The sequence below is a fragment of the Pteronotus mesoamericanus genome, unplaced genomic scaffold (assembly GCF_021234165.1).
Source record: "Pteronotus mesoamericanus isolate MK-2021 breed Mesoamerican mustached bat unplaced genomic scaffold, CSHL_Meso_final contig_50, whole genome shotgun sequence".
Taxonomy (NCBI): Eukaryota; Metazoa; Chordata; class Mammalia; order Chiroptera; family Mormoopidae; genus Pteronotus; species Pteronotus mesoamericanus.
In genome coordinates, this window is record NW_026555186.1 from 10,463,771 (window position 1) to 10,483,008 (window position 19,238).

The 19,238-nt window shown below is 39.3% G+C and overlaps 1 protein-coding gene across 2 annotated transcripts in view; it reads left to right on the forward strand.

Moving 5' to 3' along the window:
- Positions 1 to 19,238, forward strand: part of SEMA5A (semaphorin 5A) — a 452,903-nt gene that overhangs the window by 367,267 nt on the left and 66,398 nt on the right. For both annotated transcript variants that reach the window (XM_054578336.1, XM_054578335.1), the window contains exon 16: positions 6,401 to 6,548. In XM_054578336.1, the coding sequence (XP_054434311.1) occupies positions 6,401 to 6,548 (148 nt within the window). The remainder of the gene's footprint in view (positions 1 to 6,400; positions 6,549 to 19,238) is intronic.

Consider the following 19,238-nt stretch of genomic DNA (forward strand, 5'->3'; position numbering starts at 1 on the left):
GAGACTGCTGAGGGCCAACACCTCTACACCTTGCCTGTGATTGAGAGGGTCTATGATACACATCCTTGCTCTTGACCTCTTTAAAGGACCCTTTGTGTGACTTAATACTACCCCGATCATTTGATCCTTCTGAGGTGTTAACGAAAGGTTGTGCCATCACATCCTCAGCGTTTTACTCTATGCCAGCCATTTCTGGCATGCTCAGGAGCGATTTCTTAGTTTTAGCACCTTTTACCCTCAAGAGAGGCTCAGAATTGCCAAAACTATTCAGTTCTGGTTCCTTCTGTTTAATACTTCTCCCCTTACTTTTTCCTTTCTCCTACATTTAAAAATAAACAGGAAGAAAAAAGGCCAGGCAGCACCTTCAGTACTTCACCTGGGAATTTCCTTAACTATGTAACTGTTTTATACTTACATGTTCTGCTTTCCATATCATTTCAGCAACAATTTTGGAAACTTTCTGCCTTGTATGAAAAAGCTCTTTGTTCTTTTAGTTTCCAGTAATATGCTCCTATTTTCTTTTTAGTTTTTTATTCTGTGTGTATGTATATATATATATATATATATACACACACATACACACATATCTCATACAATTTGCCATTTAACCATTTTTAAGTGTACAATTCAGTGACATCAATTGCATTCGCAGTATTGTACCACCATAGCCACTGTTTCTAAAACTTTTTCATCACCCCAAATAGAAATTCTGTAACCATTAAGCAATAACTCTTTATTTTGTCTTCCTTCCAGCCCCTAGTAACCTCTAATCTATGTTTTGTCTCTATGAATTTGCCTATTTTCGATATTTTGTATAAGTAGAATCACTCAATTTTTGCCATCCTCTCTCTGTCTTATTTCACTGAACATGTTGTTCAAAGTTTATTTGTGTTGTAGCGTGTGTCAGAACTTCATTTTTTTAAAAGATGAATAATATTTGAATGCATGGCCATCCCATATTTTATTTGTTAATTTGCCCATCAGTTGACATTTGGATTATTTTCACCTTTTATTTTGTAGATTTTTTAAAATCTATTTTTTTAGAGAGAGGGGAAGGGAGGGAGGAGGACAGGGAGAGAAACATCCACGTGTGAGAGAAAGGTTGCTTCTTGCACACCCCCAAGTGGGGACCTGGCCCGCAACCCAGGCATGTGCCCTGACTGGGAATTGAACCGGTGACCTTTCAGTTTGCAGACTGGCACTCAATCCACAAAACTACACCAGCCAGGGCTCCACCTTTTATCTATTGAAAATTATGCTGCAGTGAACTCTGGCATATGAGAGTCTGTTCAAGTCCCTGTTTCATTCCTTTTGTGGATTTAACTTGGAGTACAATTGCTGGGTCATATGCTAATTCTAAGTTTAGATTTTTGAGGACTGCCAAACTCGTTTCCACAGTAGCTAAACATTTTATGTTCCTACCAACAATATACAAGGATTACAGTTTTTTTACATCCTCACCAACAATCCTTTTTACTTTACTTTTTTTCTTTTATAGCCATCCTAGTAGGTATAAAGTGGTTTCTCATTGTGGTTTTGATTTGCATTTCGCTAAAGACTAATGAAACTGAGCATCTTCTCATGTGCCATTGGCCATCTGTATACATTTTTTGAGGAAATGTCTATTCAAGTCCTTTACATATTTTCTCCTTGAGTTGGTTTTGTTGTTGAGTTGCAATTCTTCTTCTTGTGTCATTCTAAACCCTCACTGGTAGCTCACAAAGTGTAGGTTTATAATGACAGTCTGTTCAAGATGATTTAGGTTTTCTCTACCATGCTCCTCAAAATTCTACTTGCTTCTTCTCGCCATTCCTGGATCCCAAAGTCACTTTCACAGTTTTAGGTATTTCTTACAGAAGTATCACACATGGAGGTCCCAAAATCTGTTTTACTAGTTATTACATAATAATGTTACCACAAACTAAGCTGCCGAAAGCCCCACATGGTTATTGGCTCATGGTTTCTGTGGGTTCGTAATCTGGACACAATTTACCTGCATACGTTGCTTCAGGATCTCACAAGCCTGCAACCAAGGTGTAGACCATGACTGCGGTCTCCCCGGAAGCTCAGCTGGAGAAGGGCCTGCTTCCCAAATCCCATGGTCGTTTTCAGCATCGCGCGCCTTGTGCACGGAGGGACTGCAGCTGTTAGCCAGAAGCTGCCCTCACTTCCTCACCACCTGGGCCTTTCCAGCCCGACTGCCTCCCCAAAGCCAGCAAGGGAGAGCTTCCCTGAAATAAAGGCATTACGATCTTATGTAATGATAGCCTGCCATTATCGCCATATTCTCTTCATTAGGAGCAAATCACAGCTTCCTCCAAGACTGCACAGGAGGGGATTCACAGGTGTGAATTCCAGGAGCGGGGAGCCAGGCACCAGATTAGAGTTAACAGTGGAAGGAATGAATGGTGGGGGTGGTTCTTACATGATTCTTTGTCTTCATGCGTGTGTTTACTCAATCCTGAGTGAGCTCTTTGCAAGTCATTACTTTCCCCTCATGGGTTCGCTGAGCTTTTCCTTGGGGTAAAAAAATTAATACTATGGTGTTCACATTGTATGTACAGATTCTCTGGTGTCACAAAGATCCCATTATTTCAGTATATCCCAGCAAAGGGACTATCATTTGGAGAGAACCAAGGAGAAAGTAGTTCTGACTGGGCTCTGTTTGGTGCAGGCGGACAGAGGCTGCAGTGAGAAGCTATCATGGATCTAACCAGAACAGAATACAATTTATAGCATAATGCAATATGAAAAGAAACATGATAGGGTGTTGAAAATAAAGTCTAAAGGATTGTGAAAGGCAGTTCTTTTCACAGAGACTAGGTTTGTGGAAAAACGGATAATTTATGGAGATGTAGTGCTGGGTTATTAATTAACTTTTAAATGCAAAATGAGAATGAACAGTCATGGGCAAAATTAAAATCTTAATTTTTAATGCATCATGAAATGCATCTGTGGCTGTCAGTGATTTAAGACACTAGAGATCCGAGTGAGCCCATAAAATTTCAAACTGTTTAGCTTGTTATTTGGTAAAAGCCGGCTCTGTGTCGAGAACTAGAGCAATGAGACTCCACCAGCTGGCCCGTTGTGTAGGATCTGATCCATAAATTAATAAAAATCCTTGAACAAGCAGAGTTTCCAGGGTAACTAACTTCCGCCTCCCACTTTTGTTTGTGACCAAGAAAGGCAGTTTAACAAGAGATGCTTGTCTTAAGAGCATGTTAGTTTGGGTGGGAGACTCAAGGGTCCAGAAGGACCCTTCCTCTTTGAAATTGCAGAGAATCAGAATTAGGGGCCTGCAAGGGCTTTGCCTCTGATTAGACTCTGGCTGGATTTGTGAGTAAAAGTACAGATATAAAAGGACAGAGAGAGCCTACACATTTCTGCTTTCCGTCTGACCTCCCTTGAAGCGGCTGACATATTCACAAAACTATAGTATGGCTTTTTTTCCCCGGGGACCACTGTAGAGGGAGAAAGAGAAAGAAAAAGGAAGGCACGTTGTGGAAAACATTAAATTGTAGCCAGCTATGGAACTGATTAACGCTGCTTGAGAGTTCTATACTTCATGCAGTGTTCAGGTTCTCCTTAAGTCATGTTTTAGCTCTAATGGCATGTGGAGTGTTTTCAAAGGTGGCGTGCTACAGGCAAACGCGAGACAAGTTCTTGTGCACTATGATTTATTTTGCTATGGAGAAGTAGTAGCTCACTTACTATGCTTCTTATTAAAAGTCAAAGGTCTTATATTTCCTTTGTTCTCCCTACTCTTTTATTGTTTGTTTGGGTTTCTGAAAGCTGAAATTTGGACCAAGGCCCCTAGCATGCCCGCCCCTTTTAAATGTCGGTGGAGAGGCTTGGAAGCGGGAGGCAGTCTTCTACTTCTCGTGATACCCACAGTGAGAGAAGCTGCATGTGGAGACTTTGAACTAAATGCCGAGAGTTCTGATGTTCTGAGTTTTCTTGACTTCCTGCTCCCAAACATGTTCTTAAAATAAATGGCAATTTCCTCTTGGAATAGTCCATGAACCAACACACATGGTAGTCATCTCCGAGCAGTCAAAATGCTTTCCTTGTTGCAACTCTGCTCATTTGCACATGCTTCTTAAGGTCACATTCCTTTAACCTATTGTATCCTCAGTTTTATTTGGACTCTTTTATCTAGAGGTCACACTGTCTTAATTAGAAGGTCCTTCCCGTCCGTGGCTGTGACCCTGAGCTCTGAGAGCCGGGCACCTGGGAGACTGTCTGTGACTTCCTAAGTGGGAAACCTCATGTTTCTTATTGCCTCAAAAGTGAAAAAAGATGAATAGTGATGACCCTTCAGTTCCATTGGCTGCTCTTTTTTGTAAAACGTTATAGAAACTAAACCATTTGCCTGATTGGTTCTTGACTTTCTGGAGGCTTCTTCTGCCAGGACCTGTCACCTCTTTCCTGGAAAGTTAGCATGCCTCCCATTTTCACTTGTGAGGCTGACTTTTGACTCTAGTGTTTTGTTACTTTTTCTATATATTCACACAGTTGCTTTATCTTATTCCTGCTTTCCCAAATCGCATGTGCATCCCTTTCTCTCTTCCTTCCATCAGCATCGTGTTTGTCTGGCTTGGACCACCTCTCCCTTCAATGGAGGCAGTCTAGTTTCTCCTGGCCGGTGTTTGCTCCATCAGCTCTTCCTGCTGGTGGCCTCCCCTCGCCTGTCTTTGGAGGCCCAGACCCCCACCCCCAAACAGGGAGAGCTCCTCAATTCTCAGGGGCTCCGGTGCTCCAGCAGGACGAGCCATCAAATCTGTCCACTCTAACTCAGATGGTACTCTTTTTTTTCCCTCTGGAGTTCTGTGGGATTTTCTTGGGATTTTCCTAATTCCTTCTTAAATAAGGTTCAACTTTCTGTCACCTTTTTCTGTTCTTTTTACGTCAGTGACCTTTCTTACTTCACTCTTCCCATTTCTACTTTCCACTATTTTTAAACTGTCAGTCAGTGGTCCATGTGCCTTACCCTACTGACTCCCTTCAGCTTGCCCTGGTTTCTTTGTGTCACTCTACCTCTTCCCAGAGCCTTCATATTCCCTGTGGAATTTTCTTGGTTTGATGAAGAAACTGTTGAATCTTATCCGTATTTTCTGTCAGGAAATGATGCTCACAAATTACTTTTCCTAGTCTCTGGGAAGCAGCTACCAGTCGACCTGTTTTCCACTCACTAAGACAGGATGGCTGGCCCTGCACATCCTGAGCTTGTGTCCCTTTCCTGGTATTCATCTCAGGGTCATAAACCTCTGTGACAGGGAAGCACCCTTTGTCCTGCCCTTCGTGTAGTGCCCTCTGCAGGGTTAAGTGTTTACTAATTGTGATGACATCAAAGTAACTGACTTAGCCTCACAAATAGGACCCCCTGCTTCCTGTTTCTAAAGGCAGACTGTCTGGGCAGGGAGAAAGACAGAAACATCTCACATTCTAGTCTTCTCTAGAAGACAAATTTGTGTTGAGTGGGTGGACTTTGTGTTTAAATAGTCCTTTAGATCACCAGATATGTCTTACTAATTTGGCTATTTTCAGAATACCGTCTTCCTCCCTACACATTGTAACCTGTAGAATACCAGGCTCTTTCTTCATTTTTTTGTTATTTGTTTCCCTAACTTCACTTGATTTCAATTGTACTATCAAAAGAAAAACGAGGAGGAAATTTGACTCATGTACAGCTAAGAAAGCCCTTGTATACTTGGCTAAGCATTGGCAATGTGCATGTATATGTAAAAGTATATTCAATCACAAAAGTAGAACTAGTGTTTGTAAAGAGTAATTCAACTATTTTTAGATAACTGGTAGTCATTTAAATTAAGGTTGGACATCATTCTGGGAGTCTGCAAATAAATTTTCAAATGCAATAACCTAAGCAGTATATGGCATGGAACTATGCTAAAATCAGGCTTTAACTTCTAACTTATATTAGTAGGATTATGAGCCTCATTTTGATTTCACGAATGAAAAATGAAATCCAAATACACTTTTGTTGACTTGGTATTATTCATAACCTGCTTTATCTTTTAATGTTGATATTTAGAAGATAAATGCCCTACCTAGGTATTTTCTATGTGTTCTCATTTTTGGGTGTCTATTTGAAGGGTTTTTTGTTTGTTTCTCCTTTAATTGGCTGCACAGGAAGATCCATTCTGCATTGTGAGTTTAGCATTTTCTTCATTGTCTCCCGTGCATCCCATTGTTTGTGCACACACAGCATGGCCAGAGCCACATCTGCCTCCTTTACTGAGCAACCACTTCAAATACAAAAGCCCCTCCACGCCGAGCATGCCCATGTGTCCAACATCTGGTGCAGGGATGGAGCCTGGAAGGTCTGGGACCTCACGTTGCACTAAGCAGCTTCCTTTTCCTCTTGGTTTCCCCATTGTAGATACTGCAATGAGCATCTGCTGTGCCCCCCACACATGTTCTGGACAGGCTGGGGTCCTTGGGAACGGTGCACAGCCCAGTGTGGGGGCGGCATTCAAGCTCGTCGCAGGACTTGTGAGAACGGGCCGGACTGCGTGGGCTGCAACGTGGTGAGTAGAGCCCTCCTCTTTCCTAGCCTCCCTCCTGGAGCTATGAGAGCAGAGTCAGCACACGCTAGATGTTTTCATACCAAAACATCCTGAACATGCAAGATAAATGACAAATACTAAGTGTCCCACAGATACTAAATGCTCTGCAAACGCTACATGCTCTGTGAACACTAGGTGCTCTGTGAACATTAGATCTCTGCAAACACTGGATGCTCTGCAAACACATGTAAACATTAGATGCACTGTATACACTAGGTTACCTATACACATCACATGCTCTGTAGGTACTAAATGCTTTGTAAACATGAAATGACCAGCCAGTGGATGCTTTGTACACACAGGATGCTTTGCAGGTGTCTGTTGCTCTCACACGCTAGATGTTCTGCAAACATTAAATGCTCTGCATGCATTAGACGATGTGAATCAGACAGGTATCCCTGGTTAATGAGAATGTTTTCAGGAAATACTGGACATTCAGGGTGTCCTGGAAGTTTCTGGAATTAAATATTTACATATGGAATAGGCTACCCTAGTAGATTTTTAGTTCCCGTTTCTGAGTTATGATAACCACAGCCTGTTTAACTCGGGTCAGTATTTTTGGCTTGGGGAAATGGGATAGGGTCTCATACTGGGCCCACACTGAGGTATGGAACACAGGATGAACCTGAGACACTGAGGAGTGAGCAACTTTATGGGGTCGTTGTCAGAGCACACTGATGCCAGTTCAGAGGAAGTAAAAGACAAGTTAACAGTTCTGTTTTTCTTCAGCCTTAGCAAGCCATATTTCTTCTAGCCCTTTATGCACTAAAATAAAATTGCACTTGTGTGAGCGCCTTTGCAAAGGCCTGTTGCTGCTCCCCCTGTGCCATCTGTCAGGGCGACTGGGCCCTGAGGGCTGCTGGGCTGGCACCGCATTTGCCCTCCCCCTGGCACCTCAAGGTGGACACAGAGATGGGAGGTGGGAGGGTGTGGGGCGTTTGCGGGAGGAAGTTCAATGATGAAACAGTCTAGCTTGGTATCCTTCTGCACTGATCTTTCCAACTGGTCTTTGCAGCATGTTGGGCCCTTAGTTGATGAAGCTAAGTGATGTTTTGTGCTGCTGTAAAGCTTGTTTTTGTGGGCTGCAAAAACCACATACCCCAGACAGCCTTGGGAAATTCGGAGAGAGGAAGAGGGCTATGAGATGCTTTGTCAGATATTACTGTGACCCAAGGAGGCCTCCGTTACTGGGATTTACAATTAGATTTTTTCCCCCTTTGCACTGGCAGATATTGCAGTAACTTTAGTAGAAGCTATTACTGATTACAGAGGCATTTCTTTGCAGGCCGGCCTGAATTAAATTTCAACCATGAAAAATCTTATTGTCTGATTTGCAATGAAATGTTTATTGCTATTTCAGATACTGAATTTTGAAATTATTTATTAAAACATGAAGGGTAAATCTGTGAACATTCTCCTGTTCTTGGAAAACAATTCAAATGTGATAGCTTTAGTCTTTGCTGAAATATATCACTTCCTGTTCCCAGAGGCTCAGCATCTGAGCCTGGGATCTTCATGTCCATACAAGGCTCTGTCCTGTCTGCCTGAAAACCACAGGGATGATGCCCTGAGTTGATCTTGCATTTTAACTTTGCAATTTAGAAAACTCAGAACTAACATCTCAAGTCACTCATTTTCTTACTGCAAATTCACTTCTATAATTACACTTAAAAATCACTTTAATGAAAGACAAATTATATTAAGTATAGTGTATCTTCAGTGTATTCACAGGTGTATGTGTGTGCACATGTGTGAGATACGCCTGGCCATAATGTAAAAACTGAATGTCTTCATAAAGGATTAATTTATTTATTGCTTTTTTTTACATCCAAGTTCACAGAATTATGGTTTACAAAATAAATATAACATCAGTTTTCAAATGCAGATAAATGTCATACAGGTCTTCAATGAGCCTAATGTCAGTTCTTCAGTGTTGTAGTTGGTTTTTTCTGTCCTTCCTTCCTTCCTCCCTCCCTTCCCCACCAAAGTGGATCTATTGGCTATGTACTTCCAGGTAGGTGTTATTGTGGCACACTGGAGTAATCTGCTCATTTATGGCAGAAGTACAACCTTTTTTCTCCCATCCCACATGGTTTTTCCTGTGTATCCTAGCACCCATCTGCTCTCAGGCATGAATACCAACCCATGCCCATTGGGGGCTATGAGCAGGAGGAGAGATGGGCTTGGATTTTTCAGATTGCTTAGAGAGTGGGCATTATCAACTAAATTCCTAAGAAGCATATTTAAAAATAAAGCTATTTAAAGTAATATGTAGATCTTCACATTCTAGCTGCAATTTATAAATGTTGGGCCACAAAGTATGCTTGTTTTTAGTGGAGGGGTTTTTATTAAGATCATAGCTGTAATCATAGGTAATTTATTGATTTTAGAGTCATGAAGTTGATTATCTGCTTGCCAGTATCTTGCTGGATGACAAATCAGGTGACATTTCTGAGCCTCAGTCTCCTCTAAGAAGGAGGTGACAGCCTCTCCCTCCCATAACTGCTGTTAAGTGTTATATTTGGTGATGGCGTGAGGTTCTGACAGAAGGTCTTACCTTTCCAGCCTTTCACTGTGAGACTCTCGTTTCTTCAATTGTTATTCCTGAGCTTCAGCTGTTCCTCTGAGCTCAAGCTTATTAAAAGTGACAGTATGCTAATGAAATGTTATTTATACAGTAAAGGGCATGCTTGTGGAAAGTGTAAGAATTTCCTGAGAACTACCGCAGTATTAACTGTATATAAAAGATGTGTGAATCTCTTCTTGCTCCGACATTTCAAAACAAATTTCACAAAAAGATTTCCCAAGTTTTCACCTGTGAAATTCATATGTCCTGGTTTTGAATACACCTCCCAGCCTTTATTTAAATCTCAGTAAGAGAAGTTCACTTCAGACAGTTAAGGGCCCTCGTTGAGAGCCCTTAGTTTTTTCTGTGAGTCCCTGCTCTTAAAGTGCCAGACATTGATAGCGCCTTAAAATCCTGTTTCAGTGCTTTTGGATAAATACGCAGAAGTGAGCTTGCTGGCTCATATGGCAGGTCCATTTTTATTTTCTTGAGGAAACTTCATAGTGTTTTCCATAGTGGCTGTGCCATTTTGTAATATTGGCATCAACACACAGTTTCAGGGAGAAGAAGTTCTATACTTGAATAATAGCAATAAAGACAGTGGGCATTTTATAATTTATCATATTTAAAATTACTTTGAAATTATTAACAGAATATCAACATTTTACATTAACGTCTTATATTAAGTATATATTATTATATTAATTATATTTGGCATATTCATGTTTTATTTTTAACTTGTTTGGGTAATATCTAGTAAACAAAGACAATTGTTAGATCAAGTCTTAAATATCCTTGATACTTCATAATATCAAATGAAATTAAAACTAAGTATACTTTAGTTATTATTTAGGCATGATATCTCATGTTATCATGTATCAGTTTAGATTGAAATCCTGTGTTACGTAACAAAATAATTAACTCTTATTGAGCACCTACAGCATGCCATACACTGCACTAAAAACAATTAAAATGTATTATGTTTATTCTTCTTGTACCCCTGCTAGGCAGTGAAAGCATTTAACATTGTTACTTCTACCTGGGGAGGGAAAACTCAACTTGAGAAGATTAATGCACTTGGCCAGTTGCAAGTTGCTACTGACAGGCTGGGTTAGCCTTTGAAAACTGCGTTTCTGGACACAAATAGAACTTAGTGACAGGATTTCATTTGCATAACTTTTTTGCTCAGTGTTAAGTAATAAATGATAGGCCTTTATTTTATCTTTTCTTACTTAGTATTAAGTGTTTCTTAAAAGAAAGTGGAGTTTTTTTGTCTTTGGATAACTGTTCTCTCGTTCATTAGCGCCCTTGTTTTTCGTAACATTTTGATCATATTCTCTCAGCCAACCATGAGATACGATTAAGAGATTATTATGAGCATGGAAATTAATTGAAGATGAACTCATAACAAAGTTAATTCTACATTTAGCCTGAAAATTACAACACATGAAAGGAAAAAAGACATAAAATATTATGTTGTATAAATAGAATTGCTTCTGAAATTAATGTAACTAAAGATTTTCTCAGAGGTTTAGCAGATATGTGAAAGAACAGAGCTCGAGAGTGTTAGATACAGCGAAGATAATTCCAAAAGAGAAACAGACTCAATATCATCAGCCCTGTATTTATTACTGAAATTTAACACACAATGAAAAACCATTAATGAAAAGCTATGATATACGATATCAACAGAGCGCATAGAAGAGATACCTAAACCTACAAAAGAACTGAACCACAGAAGGCCTGGAAAGGTCAAGGAGAAAGATACTAAAATCAATACATGTTGTCAAAAGGACTCTGTGAGGTTAATCAGAATTGATACAACAAACTAAAAATTGTTTGTGTCACTATGGATAAATTCAGGAGCAAGTGAAACATGGCAATCCAAAGTTTATGTTGAGACATAAGAAAATAATGATAGTATTACAAAAATACCTCATTTTTTTATGTAGGACACTGGAGTTTGCAAAATATTTTGCAAATGTCATCTCATGTGTTCCTGATTCTCCAGATGAGAGAATCAGGTCCCAGAGGAAACTAATTACGTACCTGGAGCCTGGCAGCTGGCAGATCCAGGTCTTCTGCCACTAAGGTCCTTAATGGTCAAGGATTCTGTAGCTTCCTCGGAAAATACAGCTCAGGGCAAGAGCTGAAGACTGACTGGCAGGAGCTAATATCGCACAAAGCTAGATGGGGTCAAAGAAGTGGTTATTAGAAAGACTCATTTCCTTTTCTCCTAAATTGATAAATTTATTTCTGGTGCCCCCTTTACTTTTTTTTAGTACTACACTATTTTTAAGAAAATTGCAGCTTCTTGCATTGACACCTACTTCTCTTCAAATGGGACAACTGGGAGAAATGAAAGTTTTTTAAAACTGAACAAGTACCACATTTTGCCATCCATAATGTGCACTTTTTTGCTCAAATTTTTGAGGGGGAAATAAGGACGCACATTATACATGGTTAGTTTCTGAAATACCTTGTGTTTTGTAATTCTTTGTTACATAAAATTTCTTGTAGCATAATATAATCAAAAATAAATGCTAAAATTCCTTTATAATACAAAAACAAGTATCTAAATATAAATAAACAATTAAATTAAAAATTAAAACAAAAGATATTTTTCCTGAAAGCTTGGGCCAAAAACATGGGTGCACATTATGCATGGCAAAATACAGCAGTTTTTGCATTACCTATATGCTAGTTGTGGTTGTTCATTCCCTTTGTTTTCGTATTTAGTGTTACATCAGTTACGGACAGTGATTTTCTCTAGAGCCATGCTCCTGCCATGGAGGATGGATGCATTTTTGTGAGCAGCTACACAGGAAGTTCTCTACTTGTGCAATGACTTTTATTTGCTTTTGTTCCCTTTGTACAATATAAGCCCAGTATATACTAGACTACAGGTACTTGAACACTGCCAGTTTCTTACTAAGTTATGCATTAAAGTATTATTTCACTTTGGGCCAAGATCCACCTCCTTGTGTTTATTTCTGTCCTCGACGATACCCTAAAAGCTTGGTCACAAGCGCTGGCCTCTTGCCCAGGGTCCCTGCAAGGGTTCCTTCTTGAGGTATATACTTTCTCCTTTCCTTCCCTGCTATAGAAGCTGCCTCTCAAATACCACTTCACAACTGATATTAAAAGGCGTGCTCTTTCTTAACTGCTGTATCTACTGGAAATTATCTAAAATTTTCATGTGATCCATTTCCAGGATAGGTCAACAAATGACCTTGATTTTCATGAAGAAGGTCACAGTATGAATTCTGCCACTGCACTATGCTTCTAAAATGCATTCAATTAAATTTTAAAATACTTTTCTGCATGGTAAAGGATCAACACCCGTAGCTATAGTTTGATATTGCACCTTCATAAGCATGGAAACACAAAATTTGCTTCCTTTTTGTTGTATCTGAGTGAAGAGCTTGCAGTTATAAAAGACAGAGTAAAAATGTCACATTTTTTTAAAAGAAGCTTGAAGGACTTCCACTCAAGATGGAGGTGGATAGACATGCTTTGCCTCCTCGCACAACCACAAGGAGAATCACAACTAACCTCAAAACAGAAAACACACAGAACTGCCAGGAAATCTAACTGTATAGAAGTACAAGCAACCAAGGAATTAAAGAAGCCACATTCATACAGACGGGTAGGAGGGGCAGAGATGAGGAGGTGGGGTGGAGAGTTCATGGTGCAGTGCAGAGAGGTGGCAGCAAAACAGGCAGTCCCACATTCACGTGTCATGAATAAAAATCAAAAGGGATAGCTTAGGAGCAAGTGACCCCAGCCCCAGATGAGATCGTGCAGCCCAGGGCTACAGTGCTGGGAAGAGAAAGTCTTATAACTTCTGACTGGAAAAACCAGTGGAGATTGGGGCGACAGAAAAAATTGCTGGTTACCCAGGAGAGCCTGTTTAGAAGGACTGCATAGTCTTTACATGTACACAAACCTACTCACTCTTAGATTCAATACAGGGCAACAGCTGGACTGGTGCTAGTTGCATACAGGGAGTGAGTGAAGTGACCAGAAAAGGGGCAAGTGCCTTACGAGCCTCCAGAAGCCAGGCAGCATCATTGTTCCCTCTCTGAGCTCTCTCCCCTCTCATAGAGCCACAGAGCAGTGACATGGGTTGCCCTGCCCTGGTGAATACCTAAGGCTCCGCACCATACAACTTAACAGGTGCGCTAAGTCAGGGAGTCAACGCAGCTCTACCCAATACACAAAAACAAACACAGGGAAGCTGCCAAACTGAGGAGACAAAGAAATATGGCCCAATGAAAGAACAGATCAAAACCCCAGAAAAAGAATTAAACAAAATGGAGATAGCCAACCTATCCGAGTTCAAAATATTGGTGATCAGGATGCTGAGAGAAATGGTTTGAGTGTGGAACAACCTAAGGGAAGAAACAAAGGCTACACTAGGTGAAAAAAAGAAAAATCCACAAGGAACCAGCAGTGAAGGGAAGGAAAACATGATTCACATCAAATATTTGAAACAAAAAGAAGAAATAAATATTCAACCAGGACTTAATGAAGAAATAAGAATTCAAAGAAATGAAGAGAGTATAAGACTCTGGGACATCTCCAAAAGTGCCAACATCCTAATCATAGGGATGCCAGAAAGAGAAGAGGAAGAGCAAGAAATTAAAAACTTATTTGAAAAACTAATGAAAGAAAACTTCCCTAATTTGGCAAAGGAAATAAGCATGCAAATCCAGGAAGCACGAGAGAGTCCCGGACAAGCTGGACCCAAAGAGGACCACACCTAGACACATCATAATTAAAATGCTAAAGGTTAAAGAGAAAATAACAAAAGCAGCAGAAGAAGAAAGTTACCTACAACGGAGCTCCCAAAAGACTGTCAGTTTATGTCTCAAAAGAAACTTTGCAGGCTAGAAGGGACTGGCAAGAAGTATTCTAAGTGAAGAAAAGCAAGGACTTACAACCTAGATTACTCTATCCAGCAAAGCCATCATTTAGAATAGAAGGGCAGATAAAGTGCTTCCCAGTCAAGGTAAAGTTAAAGGAGTTCATGGTCACCAAGCCCTAATTACATGAAATGTTAAAGGCACTTATTTTAAAAAAAAGAGGATGATCAAAACTAGGAACATTAAAATGACAACAAACTCACAACTATCAACAACCGAATCTAAAAAACAAAAACTAAGCAAGCAACTAGAACAGGAACAGAATTATACATATGGAGATCATTTGGAGGGTTTTCAGCTAGGAGAGGGTAAGGGGAGAATGAGGGAAAAAATACAGGTGTTAAAAGGCATAATTGGTAGGTACAAAATAGACAGGGGGGTGTTAAGAATAGTATAGGGACTGGAGAAGCCAAAGAACTTCTATGCATGACCCATGGACATGAGCTAAGAGGAGGGGGAATGCTGGAGGGAAGGGAAGTACTGGGCAGAGGATGGTAAAGGGAGAAAATTGGGACAACTGTAATAGTGTAAACAATAAAATATACTTTAAAATAAATAAAAGAAGCTTGAGTATTTTGAAAAAATTAATACCAGTAGAGAAAATCAAGGGATACAGCAGGTGACCACAAAAGTATAGGTTTTCTGAAATTTAGCACTGAAAGTTTCATGATCAAGTTTAGGAATGATGCATGATGCAGAGGGAGAGAAAAAGAAAATGATGGATCACAGGAATTAGTCCATCAAAAGTCTGTCTTTAAAACACATAAATTATCAGCTGCAATCTTGGAAATTCCAGTTGATATGGAGGACTGGAGCACTTCACAAAAAAAATGTTTTATTTATAGAATTGGAAGAGTATTGCACAGATTTCTGTGGCTCTGCAAAAAAATCAGGCTCATTTCTGCCTATAATAATTCAAATACAGTGATTGTAAAGTTAATTGAAAGGAGAAGTTTCCATGAATAGAGATTTTCTTCTGTAGAAGTGGCTTGTAAGATACACAAAGAGATTTTTCCTTTACAGTTTACCAATAATTTCCATGATAAAACTTTTCCTATACCTGACACTAAAATACCTAAATGTATTTAGGGAAACACAGTAACACTATTCTCATTCATAATTTCAACTAAATGGCCATGTATTCATGACATGAATATATCGTATCCACAGAACAAACTGTTTTTTTAAAAGGTATAACAAACACTCAGCTGTCTTTATTTAAAACAGGGAACCCCATGTCTCTGTATTAAATGATGTCAGATTTTTAACTGCTACAAAATGAACAATAAAATATGGCTTTCTAAATATAAAGCCCTAGTAGACGTTCCTCCAAACATAATCAGGGAATATTCTTTTCCAAATGCACCTTAAGTCTTTGATTGTAGCCCTGCTGACATTTTTGGGCTAATCATGGATTATCCATAGAGAACACTCCTAGAGTCCTCTAGCCGATTTTGATGTCCTTGCTAAATAGGGCACTTATTTTGGTCAATTTCTGTAGCTCACCTTGTCTGCTTCTAGTTGAACGGGGCACTTTCCACTGCAATTAAAGAGAAGACTCTCTTAGTTTTTAAAAAGTGATTCAGCTATCAAGCTGAATTCGCTTTGACATGATGTGCTGAAATTCTCTCTCTCTCACTAGAAGACAAGGACTTCCTGTCCTGGGGGAGAAGACGGAGTTTTCAGCATCAAGATTGGGCCCTTGCATTGATTTGTGTCTTTGGGTACTTCTGTCTTCCCTTCAATTTTTAAAAATCATATTTTAGTCCAGCACCTCACTGCACAGGCTGGAGTTATGTTTTCAGGAGGCATTTTCGTGCATTATAGTAGCTTGGGCTTTGACTGCATGAGAACATTCTGCCCACTCGGCCATCCCAGTCAGAGACCTGTGTCTCTACACTGATAGCAACTCTGTTCAGCCAGCTTACAGAGAAGGTGGAGAGAGAGCAGCAGAGATCTGACCCTGTAGTTTCATGTTAGAGAGACCAATATTGCATCAGCTCTAAAACCTTCCCTAAAATCAAATAAGTAAACAAGAAAACAAGACTTTTCCTTGACAAAAAAGCTTTGTCATATACTTAATTGATTGTCCTTCTTATGGTGTGGTCTGCCTTTGGTTTTCTCAGGCTTTCAACATCTGCATCCATCACAGTCTGAAAGGATGTTTGCCTGAGACACCCTGATGGAACCAGAATCTGAGCATCTTGATATTTTACTCATATCATTCCATCATTGTTTAATTAATTTTAAGCTTCTAGCCTCTGTGGATAGCAAGGCAAATAAGGGAATCATAGTCCCTACTTAGAACTTAGGACAGAGTCTTCACTTGAGGAGCTTAAATCAAATGGTCTGTATATGAGTTTGTTCAATGCCTTATTTTTATCTGTGGTGCTGTTTAATACCAGTTTCCACTTAGCAAGGATGGGGCATGTTGTAGAGTTAGTTCACGCGTATACAAGTGCAGCCAGAGAATTTTCAAAAGAGTTTTGATCACCTTATACTTGTCATTTGGTTTGGCTCATGGCAGACAGTTCTTCCTTTTGGAGAAGTAATCTGCATTTAATTACAGCAATGATATGCTTCAATTGGTGTTTTACTTAAGGTTTGCATTTCACATTTTATTATTTCATCCAAGTGCATCCAATGGAATTATTGAACGTGTATAATTTCAGTTGTTAAAGCAATTCACACACATAATAATTTACGAAGCAACTTGTAATTAAGTAAAGAAGAAAGTGACAGATGTTAGGAGCATGAAAAAATGGTTTGAAAACATTGAATATTTTCACAGATACCATCATTTCTTTTCTCTCAGGTGTTACCACTTTGGTAATCCTAGAATTTCTAAGAACTTTAGCCCACTTCAGACCTCTTCTGTGTGACTACATGAGAGAATACAAGAAGCTAGTGCTACATTAAATGTTATAATCTTTCTAAATGGAAACACAATGCTGCATTTAGAAGCCTTCAACATTTGTCAGAAAATAATAAAATCCTAATTATTTCACTCTGTGGTCTGATGATGAGCCACAAAGCAGACATTCTTAAGCACAGTTGTCCTTCATTTCATTCCACTGCATGTTTTTTTCTAGATCTCTTTGACTTGCAGAATCGCATGAGGTTCTGGTTTGAGAGGAATAGTTGCGATAGAGACACAAAAATGGAGTTGGCTCATACCATGTCACATTCTTGCATTATTTTATAAGCCACTCTCCGTGAGAAAGTGACATCTCACACACTCCTCTTCCACATCTTGGTTATTTCATGAGGTGAAACATTTTCCACATCTGTTCCAGTCCATCCTAGTCCCGTGAAATTGCCCGGTTTGAGGCAATTAGAAAGTAGCCTTCCGAGGAACTCTAGTGTCATCATGTGGGAGAAAGAAAGGGCAGTGGTTGAAGGAAGGAAGCTGTGGAATCTACTTATAAAATGACTCAGGCTCCGCATATGAAACCAGAAGCACATGAACCATAGCCTCTCAAAAGAAAATGAGACAGAAATAGAAGGGCAACCAGATGGAATCCAGACCTCATGAGGAGCTCTCTGATGCTCTCCAGGCAGTTTTCCTTTTGACATTTATTTAATTGATTTCTTTCACTTATCCTCTTGCAACTGCTAATAGCACTTAGTGAGAAAGGCCCTGACATCTGAAAGTGAAGGGGAGGAAAGAGCTGTGCCTGTTACGAGTCTTCCTCGAGAATTAACTTGTCTAATGCTTGGTGTGATCTCCTATGGTATTGTTAATTTGTAAATAGTTTTAATATGGAAAAAAGAACATTCTCAATGACTTCGCTTACTGGTCAGTGCCCATGATCCTATTCTTTGTAGAATTTTCAGATCTTTTCATCTGTGTATTTAGAGAAACAAAAATGTTGAATACATGTTGTGAATACAGAACTGTCCTGGCTGCTAACCTAAAGGACATGACTTTCTAGTGTAAGGGAAAAAATATAAACCAAATGACTAGAATATAAGGAAGAAGCTTAGAATACCAATGGAGCAATTAAGAGAAAACAGCGATGGAGAGTTTATCTCTGGCTCGATGGGTGAGGGGTGCCCACAAGGTGTGGCCCAGGATTTGGCCAGGTTGTAATGGGAGTGGGAGATTGTCTATGAAAGGAACATGAAAGGAAAAGTATGGGTCAGAGGATGTGGGGTACACACTGGGAGCCCTAAGTAGCATCGTTTGGGTGACGTGAGGAGGTGTAAAGTTATGTGGCCAGACATAGACTTGGAATGTAAGTTGTTTCATTTCTAAAGGTCTTAAGTACCCAACTACATGGAGCGGTCATTCAGCTCTCGTTGACTTGTAATTGTAGTTACATAATTAGAGATATGCTAACCTTCTTGGGTAATATTTCCATGGTACAACTCTATTCATGATTTCAAACATATAAGCTACATCCTGTTTTTAATTATTTTTCCCTTTTCAGTAAAAAAAATATCATGTTGATTTTATGATCTAAAGGAAGCTATCTAGAAAGCTATATATAGAAAACCCTAAAGACTACTCCAAAAAACTATTAAAAACAACAAACACATACAGTAAAGTTGCAGGATACAAAATCAATGTACAAAAACCCACTGCATTCCTATATGTTGTACTAACAATGAAATTTCAGAAAAATAACTAAACAATTCATTTTGCAATTGCAACAAAAAGAATAAAATACCTAGGAGTAAATTTAATAATAGCTGTGAAGGAACTATACACTGAAAACTACAAAGCATTATTAAAACAGATTGAAAGCGACAATGGGATGAAAAGATAGTCCGTGTTCATAGACTGGAAAAGTCAACATCGTTAAAATTTTCATATTTCCCAAACCAATTTTCAGATTTAATACAATTCCTATCAAAATCCCAATGTCATTTTTTAAAGAAATAGAACAAAAAGTCAGATTTGTATGAACACACAAAAGACCCTAAATAGTCAAAGCAATCTTAAGAAAAAGAGAATGAAACCAGAGGTATCCCACTATCTGACTTCAAATTACACTTCAGAGTAATGAGAATCAAAACATCATGGTACTGGCAGAAAAACATAAACACAGACAAATGAAAAAGAATTGAGACCCCAGAAATAATACAACATGTATATGGGCAAATAATTTTTGACAAGGGAGCCAAAAACACACAGCAGGGAAAAAGAAAGCC